The 13,631-nt window shown below is 38.5% G+C and overlaps 1 protein-coding gene across 1 annotated transcript; it reads left to right on the top strand.

Annotated features, from left to right (window-relative positions):
- Positions 1-10,462: 10,462 nt before the first annotated feature.
- On the top strand, positions 10,463-11,688 carry LOC137627011 (uncharacterized). The gene is made up of 3 exons (XM_068357993.1): positions 10,463-10,726; positions 11,161-11,257; positions 11,408-11,688. The coding sequence occupies exons 1-3, from the start codon at positions 10,463-10,465 to the stop codon at positions 11,686-11,688; spliced, it is 642 nt and encodes a 213-aa protein (XP_068214094.1).
- Positions 11,689-13,631: the final 1,943 nt, after the last annotated feature.

Raw genomic sequence — 13,631 nt, 5'->3', positions numbered from 1 at the left:
TTAAAGGGTACAAAGCATACAGAACACATTACACAGACAGCACACGTGGATTAATGATACTAGTAAAAAACACAATACCCTCCAAAGCCATTGACAACATTGACTGCCATGAAGCAGAGACATTGAGCATACAAATAACACTAGTAGTCACGACATTTAACATTCACAACATTTACAAAGCACCTCACAAAAACATTGATGCCACCCTACTCTTTGCAGCAGCAGACACAGAAAATACAGTAATAGCAGGAGACTTCAATGCACACCACACTTTCCTTCAATCCACACTACGTACGAACCCCACAGGCAACCACCTAGCGAGCCTCTTAGAAGACTTCGACAGAGTTAAGTTGCTGAATAATACCAACATTGCCACCCACAAGGCAGGAGGCCGTCTTGACCTCACTTTTTTTTCGGCTAACCTGGTCCAAGGCTATTCTTAGGGCCTCCACCCCGTCCTCACCAGCGACCACTTTGGCATTCAATTCTCGGTCCAAATGGAGAAACTCCCGGCTCCCCCTCCGCCCCCACACAGGTGGAACCCGGACCTAGCCAAGTGGGAGCTGTTTGAAAGGCACATGACAAACTGGGCCAATGCATACGAGCCGGGCCCCACAGAAGACATAGACCAGTTACAGGAAGTATTCATAAGTGAACTCCACAAGGTGGCAAATGGCTCCATGCCTTTCAAGAAAGCCCATAAGACAGATCACAAAGACACATGGTATTATAACCCACGAATAAAGGAGATGAATAAGAGAATAAACAGGGTCCGCAAACTCCTTAGACGTCACAGAACAGACGAAATGCACCGGATCCTCCTCCATGTCACAGACCATGCAATCGCAGTCTCAAACGAAGTCAAGCAACAGAAGTGGCTGGAATGGTGTTCAGAGGTAAACAATTTCACCTCCCTCCGGAGGATCAGGAACTTCTTCAACAAGGTCGTAGGAAAAAACCGCTCCAACAAAGCGGCCCATCCAGATCCTTCTGCGAAGGCCAGCAGGCTGGCACAGGGGTTTGCAGACCGTGCCAAATCAATCAACCTCCCAATCCCTACCAGGCAAAGACAGGAGGAACGCCTCCCGATCAGAACTACGATGGTCAATGCGGCTTGCGGCATGGCAGACGACACCGACGCCCCTTTCACAAAAGAGGAATTGGAGGGGGCATTGTCCAAAACAAAAAACACGACACCAGGCATCGACGGTATCACATACAGTATGTTACGAAACATGGGGGTTCCAGCTAAAGGGGTGTACCTCCTTCTCATAAACAAGACATATGTTGAAAGGTGCAGACCCCTTACCTGGAACCAGAAAAATATCCAACCAATTCCCAAACCACAGGAAGAAAATGTGTATAGACCTATTACCCTCATCAGCTGTACAGAAAAGGTTGCAGAGAGGATGGTCCTCAACCGGCTTAAATGGAAGGTCGGTAAGCGGCATCCCAGACTGTACGGTTTCACCAAGGGGATAGGGACACACGAATGTATTGTCGATGTCATGGCTCCCGTCAACAAGAGGAAAGCCTTAGTTGCATTCATTGATTTGGAAAAAGCCTAAGATCTAGCCAGTGCCCAAGCCATACTTTTCTTCCTGGTAGGGAAACGAGTCCGTGGTCATCTCCTATTGTGGGTTAAACAATACCTCCAAAACAGGGAGGCCAGAGTGTCTTTCCAGGGAGCTACATCTTCCTTCCTCCCCTTGGAGAAAGGGTACACCCCAAGGGGGAATCCTCAGCCCCTTCCTGTTCAACATCCTTATTGAATACCTACTTAACTTGGACCTTCCTAGGGGCATAGAAATGTTCATATATGCAGGTGACATATGCATTGTGTGCCCCTACTTTGTTCAGAACAGGCCAAGAGCAATGCAGAATGCCCTTGACATAGTATGTGGGGAATGCAAGGAACTGGGCCTTAAAATCAACTCTGTGAAAACCAAGGCAATGGCGGTCAAGCATGACTTCGACCTCCCCCCCCCCCAATCTAATCATTGACAACACTCCCATTGAGTGGGTCACTGATTACAATTACTTTGGAGTCATCTTGAACCGTCATTTATCACCGGCAAGCCAGGTCAAATACCTCAGGCACAGGATTTCATCACGGTTCGCAGCCATGAAGAGGCTCACCTCTCTGAGTAAAGGTGCATCCCACCTATTACTCAGAAAGTTTCATGTGCAGGCCATAGTCTCGCAGGTGGAGTATGCGGCCCCCACACTGATGGGCCTTTCAACCGGGATGTTGACTTCATTGGAAGTCATCCAAAACAACTGCATGAGGCTCATTGCAGTGGCCCCCATGTGGACTAGGCTGCAGCTGCTGAGAGCCGAGACATGCCTGCTGCCTCTGGCCAACAGAGTTGATATATGGCTCGGAGCCATTGTATGTAAAACTATTAAAGCAGGAAGAATATCCCCCTCAGTAATAAACTGCGGGGAATTATCAATCTTAACGAAGAGCTAGACCCAACCCCTACATATGTGGGGCGCATTCTTTAAGCTATCAGAAGGATGGGCGCGCAGCAAGCGGTCTTGGATCTGAGAGAAGACAGTGTCCACGTGTTGTTCAATCCCCCAGCCCCATTCAAAACCAACTTCACTACCCTGCCTGCCACCAAAGCTCTTTGCTCTCCCCAACTAATGTTACAGGCTGCCAAACAAGCAATAATCCAAACACAAGCTAATAATAATTATTTTACAGATGGGTCGGTAGATCGGAGCATCCGAGCTACGGACGCTGCTGTATTTTCGAGCAACTACGTGGACAACTGGAGGCTGTCAGATATTGCCTCCACCCTACAAACAGAACTAGTTGCCATAGCCAAGGCACTTGCTGATTCGCTGAGCAGGCAAGGGGACACAACCATTCATACCGATTCCAAGGGAGCTATACAAGCTATTTCTAGCAACAGGATGCCAGAGAATGTGCGGTTGCTCACCACCACCAGAGCAACTGCACAAATCCATGCACAGAGGGATCACAAAATCACCCTCAATTGGATCCCCAGCCATGTGGGGGCTCAGGAAAATGAGGCCGCTGACATAATGGCAAACGAAGCACTAAAGTGCACTACAGTAGTCGTAAGTCTTAGCAAATCCAATAAACAGTTTTAAAAGCTATTAATCCAAAATTGTCTTTACAGTATTAGGTCTGACGTGAGGGATGCAGCCCTAGGAGGATCCATGACTGCCAGGTGGTATACGCAGGTAACAGGAATGGATCCACATGACATCACAAGAGATACAAACAGAAGGCTAGCCGTCATTATACATCGGCTCCGTCTAGGCTACAAATGCTGCTGGCAAATTATCAGAGAAGAACGGCCCTGCCAGCATTGTGAAACCCAGTCCGGGGACGATCCACTGGACCACTACCCCCTCTACTGCCCTAGTACCGCAATCCTCCGTCAGAACCTACTCACCAACCCACCGTTCACAGCAGAAACAGTAACGAAACATGTCCTAGGAAACATCCCCTTGTACAGCGGCTTCCTCTCATCATACCCCCCACCTAGGTGAAGGGACATCCTGGTGTTAAGCAGTAGTAGTAGTTTATTTTTATTAAAAAAAAAAGAAAAAAAGAGGGGTGTGTATACCCCCAATTTTCTGCCTCCCACTAGACAACTTATACCTCCTTCCCGTGCTATTCTACTAACACGGGACTTGCTGCAATCCCACTATCTCTCCTACTCAACCATTTTCCAGGGATAGTGTATGCCCTCTCAATTTCTGCCTACCACTTATTACCTTTCCACTCCTTCCCGTGACCTCCTACTCCCATGGGACTTGCTACTATACCTCTTTCCCTATGTCTACAAACCTTTCCACTCGTGGCTCCAGGGGCCTGATCCCCATCGAAAGAAGAACAAGAAGATGTCGCAGCCGCAACGAGCCCCTACTTTGCCTCCAAGCAGGAGCAGCCCACTTCTGACCCTTGGCAGCTATACGGGAGATTTTAAGAAAGAATCATGGTTCCTGCTTCACAGGAACCCCCATACAGGCTACACTCTAGGGGCAGAGCAGCCTGCACAACCCGTGGGAGCAAGCATATTGCCAAGGCCCCACTGCCGAGAGCGTCAGACCTGCAGGGCTGCCCGCTGCGTCCAACTGGTGAAGAAGACTATCCCCCTACCCGTGTGTGTATAATAAATAAAGGTATATACCCAGCACACCCTAATCCCAAACCATGGACGGGCTGCCAACGCAAGAGCCCGTGTCCAGCCAAAAGGGCTGGATAATCTAAGCAAGCAAGTAAGTTGTTCATGGATTGCAATTAATCCCCAATAATACCAATTCCCTAATATCGCAAGATGGTCTGCCCCTCTCTTTTTATTCTCCTCCTGTACTTCTCTTTCTCCCTATATCCTAAATCTTTTCCATCCCGGGTACCTGCCTTTGAGCTATAAATTGGATTGTATCCAGGGGTACTCTTCCTTCCCCCATATTCCCCACTTCCCTATTATTGTTGTTGTTGTTGTTGTTCATGGATTTTGGGGCTATTGACTTAAAGTCTAAGAGCCCCAGGCCGGGTGTAATATCCAGGCAATCTAGAATGAACGAACTTGTTCATGTACAGCGACCAAAAACTATATTCATATCTTTGAACAGTAAAGAGTCATAAGGTCATCAAATTCTAAACTCCAGCAGGTATCCCCTATATATTCAGTAGCTGTGCAAGTTATTCCTTGTACCTTGTTTGTTCAAATATTCCCTTGAAATTACCCGAAAGTATAGAGATTTAATAAGAGATATCTACAATTTTCTCTGTCATAGCCCCAAAAGATTCAATTTATATAAGGAATTCCAACAATTCACTACTTTAGAGCCAAAGATAATTATTTCAGCACAGGCAAACTCTATATATACTGTATACTCAGATCTCTTAGGTTATATATACTACCTTATGTTACTGATATAAAAAAAAAATATGTGCTTTATTCGGGCCTGCCTTTTCAAATTACACAAATTCAGAGATTATTACCTTCAGACTATTTCATTGGATATCCATGAATGATCTTAGTAACTTTAAATGTAGTCTTTTAGAAAAACATCCGCTGGGGAAGGAAAGCAAATACAGCAAGATATGGATAAAGAAGTGTCTTCCTTTTCTTTATTTAAGGTCACATGTCCTTGTTCCTATACTGAATCAACAATCAAAATTAAGAAAAGATTCATTAGATTGAACAAAATATTACCTCATCTTATTACTCTTGACCCTGTCTGTGGTACAATAGGAAATAGCTCTAATCTGAAATTCTTGTTATTGTTCCCTATCCATGCAACTCAATCAGTAGAGAATGCAGTGAATGAGGAATAGAGGACTTTATATTTTTAATTCATAAAGCCTGAAATTTCTGCAGATCCAGTAAAGTTCTTTAACATGGCTGGAGACTTGAAGGGAACATATGGTAACCCTATTTTTCCTTTAATAATATATTTTACTCTGAGACACAGGCAGACAAATAAAGAGTGAACATATCTTGTGAATGGTAATTGTTTATGAGTTAGAATGACTAAAAAGCATCAAAATTTAAAGATGTGAGAGATTTTCCCCGTGATTCAATATCCACTATTTTTTTTTTCATTCTTTCTTGATTAAGCAAAACTTTGTAAGCTACATGTTCTCTAATGGTAATTTCACAACCACACTGTTTGAATTCTAATATCTAAAATGTGCAATACCTGGGAAAAGATGAAAATTGATCTTCTATACGAAAGTAATGATCGCAATAACTGCTGTAATCAAAAGCAATATCAAATCATAGGAAATCGAATATATATACTGTATATATATATATATATATATATATATATATATATATATATATATATATATATATATATATATATATATATATATATATATATATATATATATATATTATATATATATATATATATATATTTATATATATATATATATATATATATATATATATATATATATATATATATATATATATATATATATATATATATATAGGTGGATAGATAGATAGTTTTATATATATATATATATATATATATATATATATATATATATATATATATATATATATATGATAACTTTTGCACATTTAGACTTGTTTTTCATATTCAAATAAGCCATATAATTTTAATACTTTAAAGTCTGAATTCTATTAATGACCTCGGCATCAAACCCACGGGCAAAATCACACAGAGACAACAGCTTCTGAAAGCAATGACACTCATTCTGTACTTATACATGATGAATTCAGGTTTTATGTAGGCTACTTAGAATTTAATTATTCTCATCTTCACCATCGTAGCTCATTCGTATGTTTGTGATTTGGCATTCGAATAATGATGAATTTTGCACATTTAAATGTGTTTTTCTTATTCAGATAAGCCCTATTTTTTTTTATACATTAATGTCTGGATTCTATCAACGTCCTCAGGATCAGAACCCCAGGCAAAATCACACAAAGGCATCAGCTTTTGACCGGCTTGAAGTCAAACCCTGGTCCAGGAAACTTGTATGAATAGTGACTTACCACTTGGCCACAAAGAAAAATAAAATTCAATGACACTTCTTCTGCACTTATACCTGTCAAATACAGGACTTTTGTACTTAGAATTGAAATCTTCTTATCTTCATCATCGTAGCTAATTTTGCACATTTAGATGTATTTTTCATATTCAAGTAGGCCATATATTTTTGATACATTATATGTCTGCATTCTCTCAGTGACCTTAATCATTGACTTTTATCTTTCTTCATGGCCAAGTGGTAAGTCACTGTTGATAGAAGTTTCCTGGACCAGGGTTCCACCCCCGACCGGTCAGATGATGTTGTTATTGCGTGATTTCACCTGGGGCTCTGATCCTGAAGTCATTAAGAGAATTCAGACATTAATGTATAAAAAGCCAATCAATGACCATAATCAAACACACTTTCACGGGATTCACAAAAGCATATCTACTGTGATGAGTTCAACAGTCTAGTTATAATTGGTCTTGATATTTTACCCCTCTGTTATCCTTTGAACTGAACCAGATGCCATTGTGATGTTGAAAACAGATCTCAGTAATTTAAGCCCCTCAGGAGACCAGTTTTAATATATATATATTTTTTTTTATTTTAGAGTATATATGATCTGGACACAGAACGGGACCAGAAGTGTTCGCTTACCAAGAAACCGATTAAGTATACCATGTTTAAGTTGCTGAATATTATAAAAGTGAATATAAGGCATAGGAGAAAGAACAGTTAACTTGGTAACCAGCGTTACCTTTGGCCTGGTGATCATAAAAACTAACACTCAGTGACCAATTACTACGAGATCAAATATTTTAAAATCCTCCATCAATAACATTCAAATCTCGTCATTAATGAAAGTAAGAAAACTGACAAAAACATAAGATACTGTAATTTTACTCTGGAAAATTCTAATCTATATGGAATCTGAGTGAGTACTATTTGCTGTTCGGTAATGTCTCCTTACAATACACAACAAAGAATTAACCAAAAGGGATAGGGACACTTTATAATCACTATAGGGCACAACACCGTTACACTAACTTTGCTGAAGAAGTTCATAAACCTTCACTCCAGGGAAAAGCTTAATAGAAAGTACAGGGACCTATAAAACTCCAAACGTGACTAAGTAATTTCACTTCTACTTAGTTTTGCCATCACTAAAGCAACTTCAGTGAAATATAGACAATTTTGCTGGAGGCAATGGATGGGAGCAGGGATGTATAAAAAGAAGAACCCAAGTTGATTGTTATGGAAATGAACCCTGTGAAATTGGGCATATTTAGGTGATTGTTGCAGCTTAAGGTGGTTTTCCCACTAATACAAGATTTATGAAGGTGTCCTGGTCGTGTATTTAAAGTGCAGTGAACCGTTTGCAGAGTGAAATTGTATTAATAAGTCATATCTTTTGGATATCCTTTGATCAATGCGCATGCGCCAAGTTCCCTAGAATAAAAAATTCAGTGACATCATAGATGCGTAATTTTATGTAATTGTATCCATAGTAACGACACCTGATTTTGCTTTTGTGTAAACTGTACTCTACCGAACCTTCAGTCATGGTTGTTCCCCCAAATAGTAACCTCCAATACACCGCAGATGTACAAAACTGACAGACAATGAACTGAACAAGATGAAGAAGGAAGAATTAATGACAGCACTGAACACCCTCATCGAGGCAAACCGTGGGTCAGCTAGTAGTACTGCTACCTCTTCCATGGAAAGATAATTGGACGAGCTTCTACAAGAATTTCGTGATTTTAAGGATGATTATAGAAGGATAGATTCTGAGCTCACAGGTCTAAAAAAAGAAAACGCTAATTTGAAGAAAGCTGTCATGCAGCACCAACGCTAACTTGAAGTAATGGAAGCCGGGAAGAGATCCTGGAATATAATTTTCCTTGCAGTGCTGGAAAGACATTTGACCATCACTAATACTGAAGGAGAAGCTATTATAATAAATGAAGATAATGAAAAGATCAATCAAATCCTAATGAAACTACAACGAGATGATACACACATAGAAGACGTGCGCCGTTTGGGGAAACCCACAACAAAAAGAAATAGAGTGATGATCGCTAAACTTCAATCTAAGGCAGATCGGGATCGAATACTTGAAACAGCACCTACTCTCAATGAATGAATGAATGAATGATTTAAAGTTTTCAGGCATCCTGACATCTAAGGTCATTGACGCCGCCCTACTCTCAAAACAACAGGCATTGGATTTTACAGAATATTCATAAAGAAAGATGTTCATCCAATGGTTAGAAAGGAATTCAGCCGGTTAAAGGAAGTGGAAAGAAGGGAAAGATATAAACCCGAAAACCAAGGTTATACTGTTAACTACGACTCAAGTCGATGAGAAGTCCTTGTAAATGGTAGAGTTGCTGACTATTTTAGACCTTCGTTTTTTATGTGAAGGGATTAAAGACAATAATTAAATTATGTTCATGGAACATTATGATAATGATTCTAAGTTAGATAGCCTAATAGGTACTCTGATAGATTATGATATTGCATTTTTGCAGGAAATAAAGATGAGTTATCCATTTTCTTTAGTGAACTTTTCATGTATACAAAGCAAGATTATTGAAGGCGAGGGACTTTGTGGTGGTATGGCTGTGCTTATAAAAAGCTACCTTTTTCAAGAATTCTGTTTATGAGGTAAATGAACTAAAAGACCAAGTTTGGTTTCGTCTCCGCTCCCTTCCGGACCTCTTGTTGGGTGTGCTTTACATTCCTCCCCATGACTCCCTTTATTACAGTAATTATAGTTTCTCATTCATTCAAGAACAAGTGTATAATAACCCTGATATCGGAGTATTAATAATGGGTGACTTGAAGGCACGTGTTGGGTCTCTTGAATATTTTAATAATCCTCAGGGATTCCGTTATAGTAGGAATCCTGACGTAACTATAAATAACCGTGGTAGAGTAAAGACAAAGATTTCTAAAAATTTAAACCTAACACCAATAAACCATCTAATCAGGGGTTCACTGGGGGTGGAAGGAGGCCTGACTTATAGACAGGGTTCTCAGTGGAGAAGTCAAATTGATTGGGCATTTTGTTCTCAAGATTATGTATCTGTTGTTAAAAATTTTTATATTTGCTATTCATATAATTATCCATCAAACCATATTCCCATTGGTTTGAAAATTGAAACTGGTTTTTGTGCTTCATCCTTACTTGTTGAAAGATCTAAATTACTAGTATCCCTTCCTGAAGATAGTAGTTTACCATTACGAAAACCCATTGCATTTAGTAAAATTGATCCAAAAAAGTGACTTCTCTTTTACCTGACCCTATGTCAATTATGGATAATGATAATGAAACTTGTGATATCAATAACATATGTTTTAGGGTAGAAGAAGTTTTGTATGATGTGTCATCAAAAGATTTACAAGCCATAGTTACAGTCCCAAATGAAAGTCGTGACAATAGATGGAAATGGTTACTTGAACAGAATGATGCTAAAAAAAATTGGCTGCGATAAATTGGAAGGGCACTTTTGACACACACACACTAAAAAAAAAAAAAAAAAAAAAAAAAAAAAAAAAAAAAAAAAAAAAAAAAAACCTTACTGCTCCAAATGATTCTGAACTAGAAAATTATTTTCGAAAACTTTATAGTGCTGAACAAAAGGAAACAGAGGTCCCTCTTGAGATTAATTTGCTGAATCAAGTCTACATTCCCCTCCTTGATAATCCGATTACGGAAAAAGAAGTGAGGGAAGGCATTCAGGAAATCAAGCCCAATAAAGCCCTTGGACCTCATGGTGTCCCTCCTGGAGTTTTTAGAATGCTCAATGAACCTTGGATTTTATTCATAGTATTTGTTCAGAATTCTGTCTTCTTCGTGGTATATCCCTTCTCATGGACAACTGCCAAATTTTCAGCATTTTCAAATGACGATACCCTAGGGATCCTGGCAACTACCGTAAGATAAACATTATGGCGGCATTGGATAAGCTCTATGATCATATCCTCAATAACAGACTAAAACAATGGTTTATAACTGGCGAGGAACAAGCTGGGGCCAAGAAGGGGAGAGACTGTGAAGACCAAATTCTTACTTTGCGCCTCTTAATAGACACTGCTAGAAAGACAAGAGCTCCATTGTATACAATTTTTGTAGATTTTGCAAAGGTTTACGACAAAATAAACAAGAAAACACTCATAGGACTACTGCAACGAAGGGGATGTGGGTCAAATATGGTAAGAGCCATTCGAAATTCCTTAGGGATAACATCAGGTAGGCTATTTTTGGCAATAGTACAATAAAGGAGGAGGCAGGAGTCAGACAAGGTAGTCCCAGTTCGTGCTTCCTTTTCACTGCTTACGCCAACCCGATGATTCCTATGGTCAAGGAGTATGGTCAGGATGGTTGGCTTGGGTTTTTGCACTTGTTATTGCTGATGGAGGATACTGTATTAGTCAGCACCACAGAATTAGGTATAAGGTGGAAATTTCAAAATGTGTTGAGGTATTTTAAGGAATATGATATGAAGTTTAACAACAAAAAGACCAAGCTAATGTGCATTAACATCAAGGACCCCAACCCTCTTATTTTAAATGAAATAACGGTAGAAGTTTGTGACAAATATACTTATTTAAGCTATCAGATCATGAATGCTCCAATATAAAAACAGGTTGAAGTGCATATTAAGATGCATTCAAAGAGCTTGCGAAAGCTCCAGTCCTTTTCATTTGAAAATAATGATGCTCCTTTTAGTGTAAAAAAGAAAGGTCTGGTCTGCAGGATTAAATAATTAAATTCTTCATGGGTCTGAGACTTGGATGTCATATAACTTGAAAGCTGCTAGTAATGGTTACCTGAGCAGGTTGCGTGACCTCCCAAGTGTCAGTAAACAGTCTGCTCTGCTTTAGTGATTTTAGAATCTGGAGAACCAAGTGCAACAGCATTTATCAAGAAAAAACAGCTAAACTTTTTAGGAAAACTTCGTTCTCGACCAGACTATGACAGGAGTTACTTTGCTACCGTCATAAATAAGGCCATAGAAGTACAGTCTCCAATAAGCATTTACATAGACCAGTTACAGAGAACCCAAGAAGATCAAATTTTAGACGAAAATCAAACACTAAAAACTCACGTGAATAACAACTTCGAGTCAACTCGACGGATGACTTACAAACAGCTCAACCCACATCAACTGTAGAGTCTCCAGCATTGTACAAGAAGAAGACACCTTTTATTCCAGAGCACCATCGCATTGCTAATACGCAGCTGCGGCTGAGTTCTCACGACCTTGAAGTTGAGATTGCACGATGGTCAAGAATTCACCGAGAGGAACGCCTTTGCCCCTGTGGATCTGTGCAGGATGAGATCCATGTCATCTTGAACTGCCCTTTGGTCTCGCATGTTAGTTAGGGAAAATTTTGCAGGTATTAACTTTAATTCCTTTGAGGATTACATGAACTATAATGATGAACGGGAGCTATGTAAATATATATTCAGCATAACTCAACTTATTAATCAGTATAACTCTGCATAAGTGTTAACACTGAATATTTTTTTTTCATATGTTGCAATGTAATTTTTGTTTGATCTTAGATTAGGTCTACATTTGAGTTCATTAGACCCGATGAAAACTTAAAGATTATAATGGACAATCATTAGTTAATTTAGGATCTTTACCACTCATTTGATTTACCGAATGTAAGAAATAAAAAAATGAAAAGTATATTTGCATCAGTATAAAAATGTAATAATTATTGTCAATAAAGAGCTAACTAACTACCTATTGTAAGTAAATCAAGAAGAGGATCTTCACCTAAGAAGCTCAAGAATAAAACTTGCACTCCCTTATGTACCTTATCTAGGTTACTCTCTTCAATATCAAGGGTTTAACTATCCCGTGCTAAAAGGATTATATTACAAGTCCTAATCAATCAAATAAAAAGTGATTTGATTTTTTTTTTTTAGAATTCAATCTATAATTTTTAAGAGGTTCGTTTATCAATGTAATTAAAGAGGACAACAAGTTGATAATGGATGACTTGACCTACCACAGCTTTATTTTTCTCCTATCAAGAGGCGCAGGAGTTAAGGAAAAAAGAATAGAAAAATAATGAAGATTGGGCGTTAACTGGTAAATATGAATTACATACAGAAAAATTGAAGATTAAACCGGAAAGGTAGCTTATAGTTTAGTTAGTAAAGTAAATAAACTTAGGATAAGTACTAGGCAATGTACACCCGGTAGTCTCATTACATTGTAAATTGAATTATAGCTTTCATGACATCCTTAAAAAGTGTTTATGGTTCCCAACCTTGAAATTACAGAAACAGTATACATTAAAATCACCATATCCTTCAAATCACTCGTTAAAAACAGTGTGTGGAGAATCAAGTAACTCATGAATATCCTACAGCCTTAAAATATTAGTTTTGTAAGACTCTCTCTCTCTCTCTCTCTCTCTCTCTCTCTCTCTCTCTCTCTCTCTCTCTCTCTCTCTCTCTCTCTCAGTATATATATATATATATATATATATATATATATATATATATATATATATATATATATATATATATATATATATATATATATTCTGGTTCCAAAAGCAAATAGATCCATTCAATTTGGATTTTCTGATTTTCATCATCTGGCAATTTTAAAATTCTGAGATATAAATATTTCATGATAAAAAATAACATTCAAAATGAAATCTTTTTGTATCAACTTTCATAAAAAATATATTGATTTGAAATAACATGTAAAAATTTCTACAAACCTATAATTTTGTAAAATGATTTCATTGTATTGACATAAGCATATATTACTGCAAACACTTGAGATACTCTTCATACTTTTGTAGGGCTATGGGCTGCGGTTGTAAGAACATTCGCAGTGTGAAACAGTATTCCTGTTATAGCTTCCATCCAGAGATATAATCCGGGGCAAGCTTAGTGTGAGTGTTTGTGTCACTGTAATAGGAATGTATGTTTTTTTTTTTTCATTATCAAAATAAACTTTTGAAAATGGTAACAGTACAACCATTGTTAAAACTCTTCCATTCTGTTCTGAATCTAGAGTATCAGTAAAAAAAAAATGAGCCAGAGGGTCGCCTATATTACCAAAGCAAAACGAAAATATGGAAT

The sequence above is a fragment of the Palaemon carinicauda genome, chromosome 34 (assembly GCF_036898095.1).
Source record: "Palaemon carinicauda isolate YSFRI2023 chromosome 34, ASM3689809v2, whole genome shotgun sequence".
Lineage (NCBI taxonomy): Eukaryota > Metazoa > Arthropoda > Malacostraca > Decapoda > Palaemonidae > Palaemon > Palaemon carinicauda.
This window is presented reverse-complemented; position numbering and strand designations above follow the sequence as displayed.

What these genes read in the sequence shown, in the direction of transcription:
- LOC137627011 (XM_068357993.1), top strand. Translation starts at nt 10,463, where the DNA reads ATGGCGGCATTGGATAAGCTCTATGATCATATCCTCAATAACAGACTA. An exon ending in GGGGATGTGGGTCAAATATG is followed by an intron (nt 10,727 to 11,160) that starts GTAAGAGCCATT and finishes ATATAAAAACAG; the next exon opens with GTTGAAGTGCATATTAAGAT. An exon ending in TTTTAGTGTAAAAAAGAAAG is followed by an intron (nt 11,258 to 11,407) that starts GTCTGGTCTGCA and finishes TAGTGATTTTAG; the next exon opens with AATCTGGAGAACCAAGTGCA.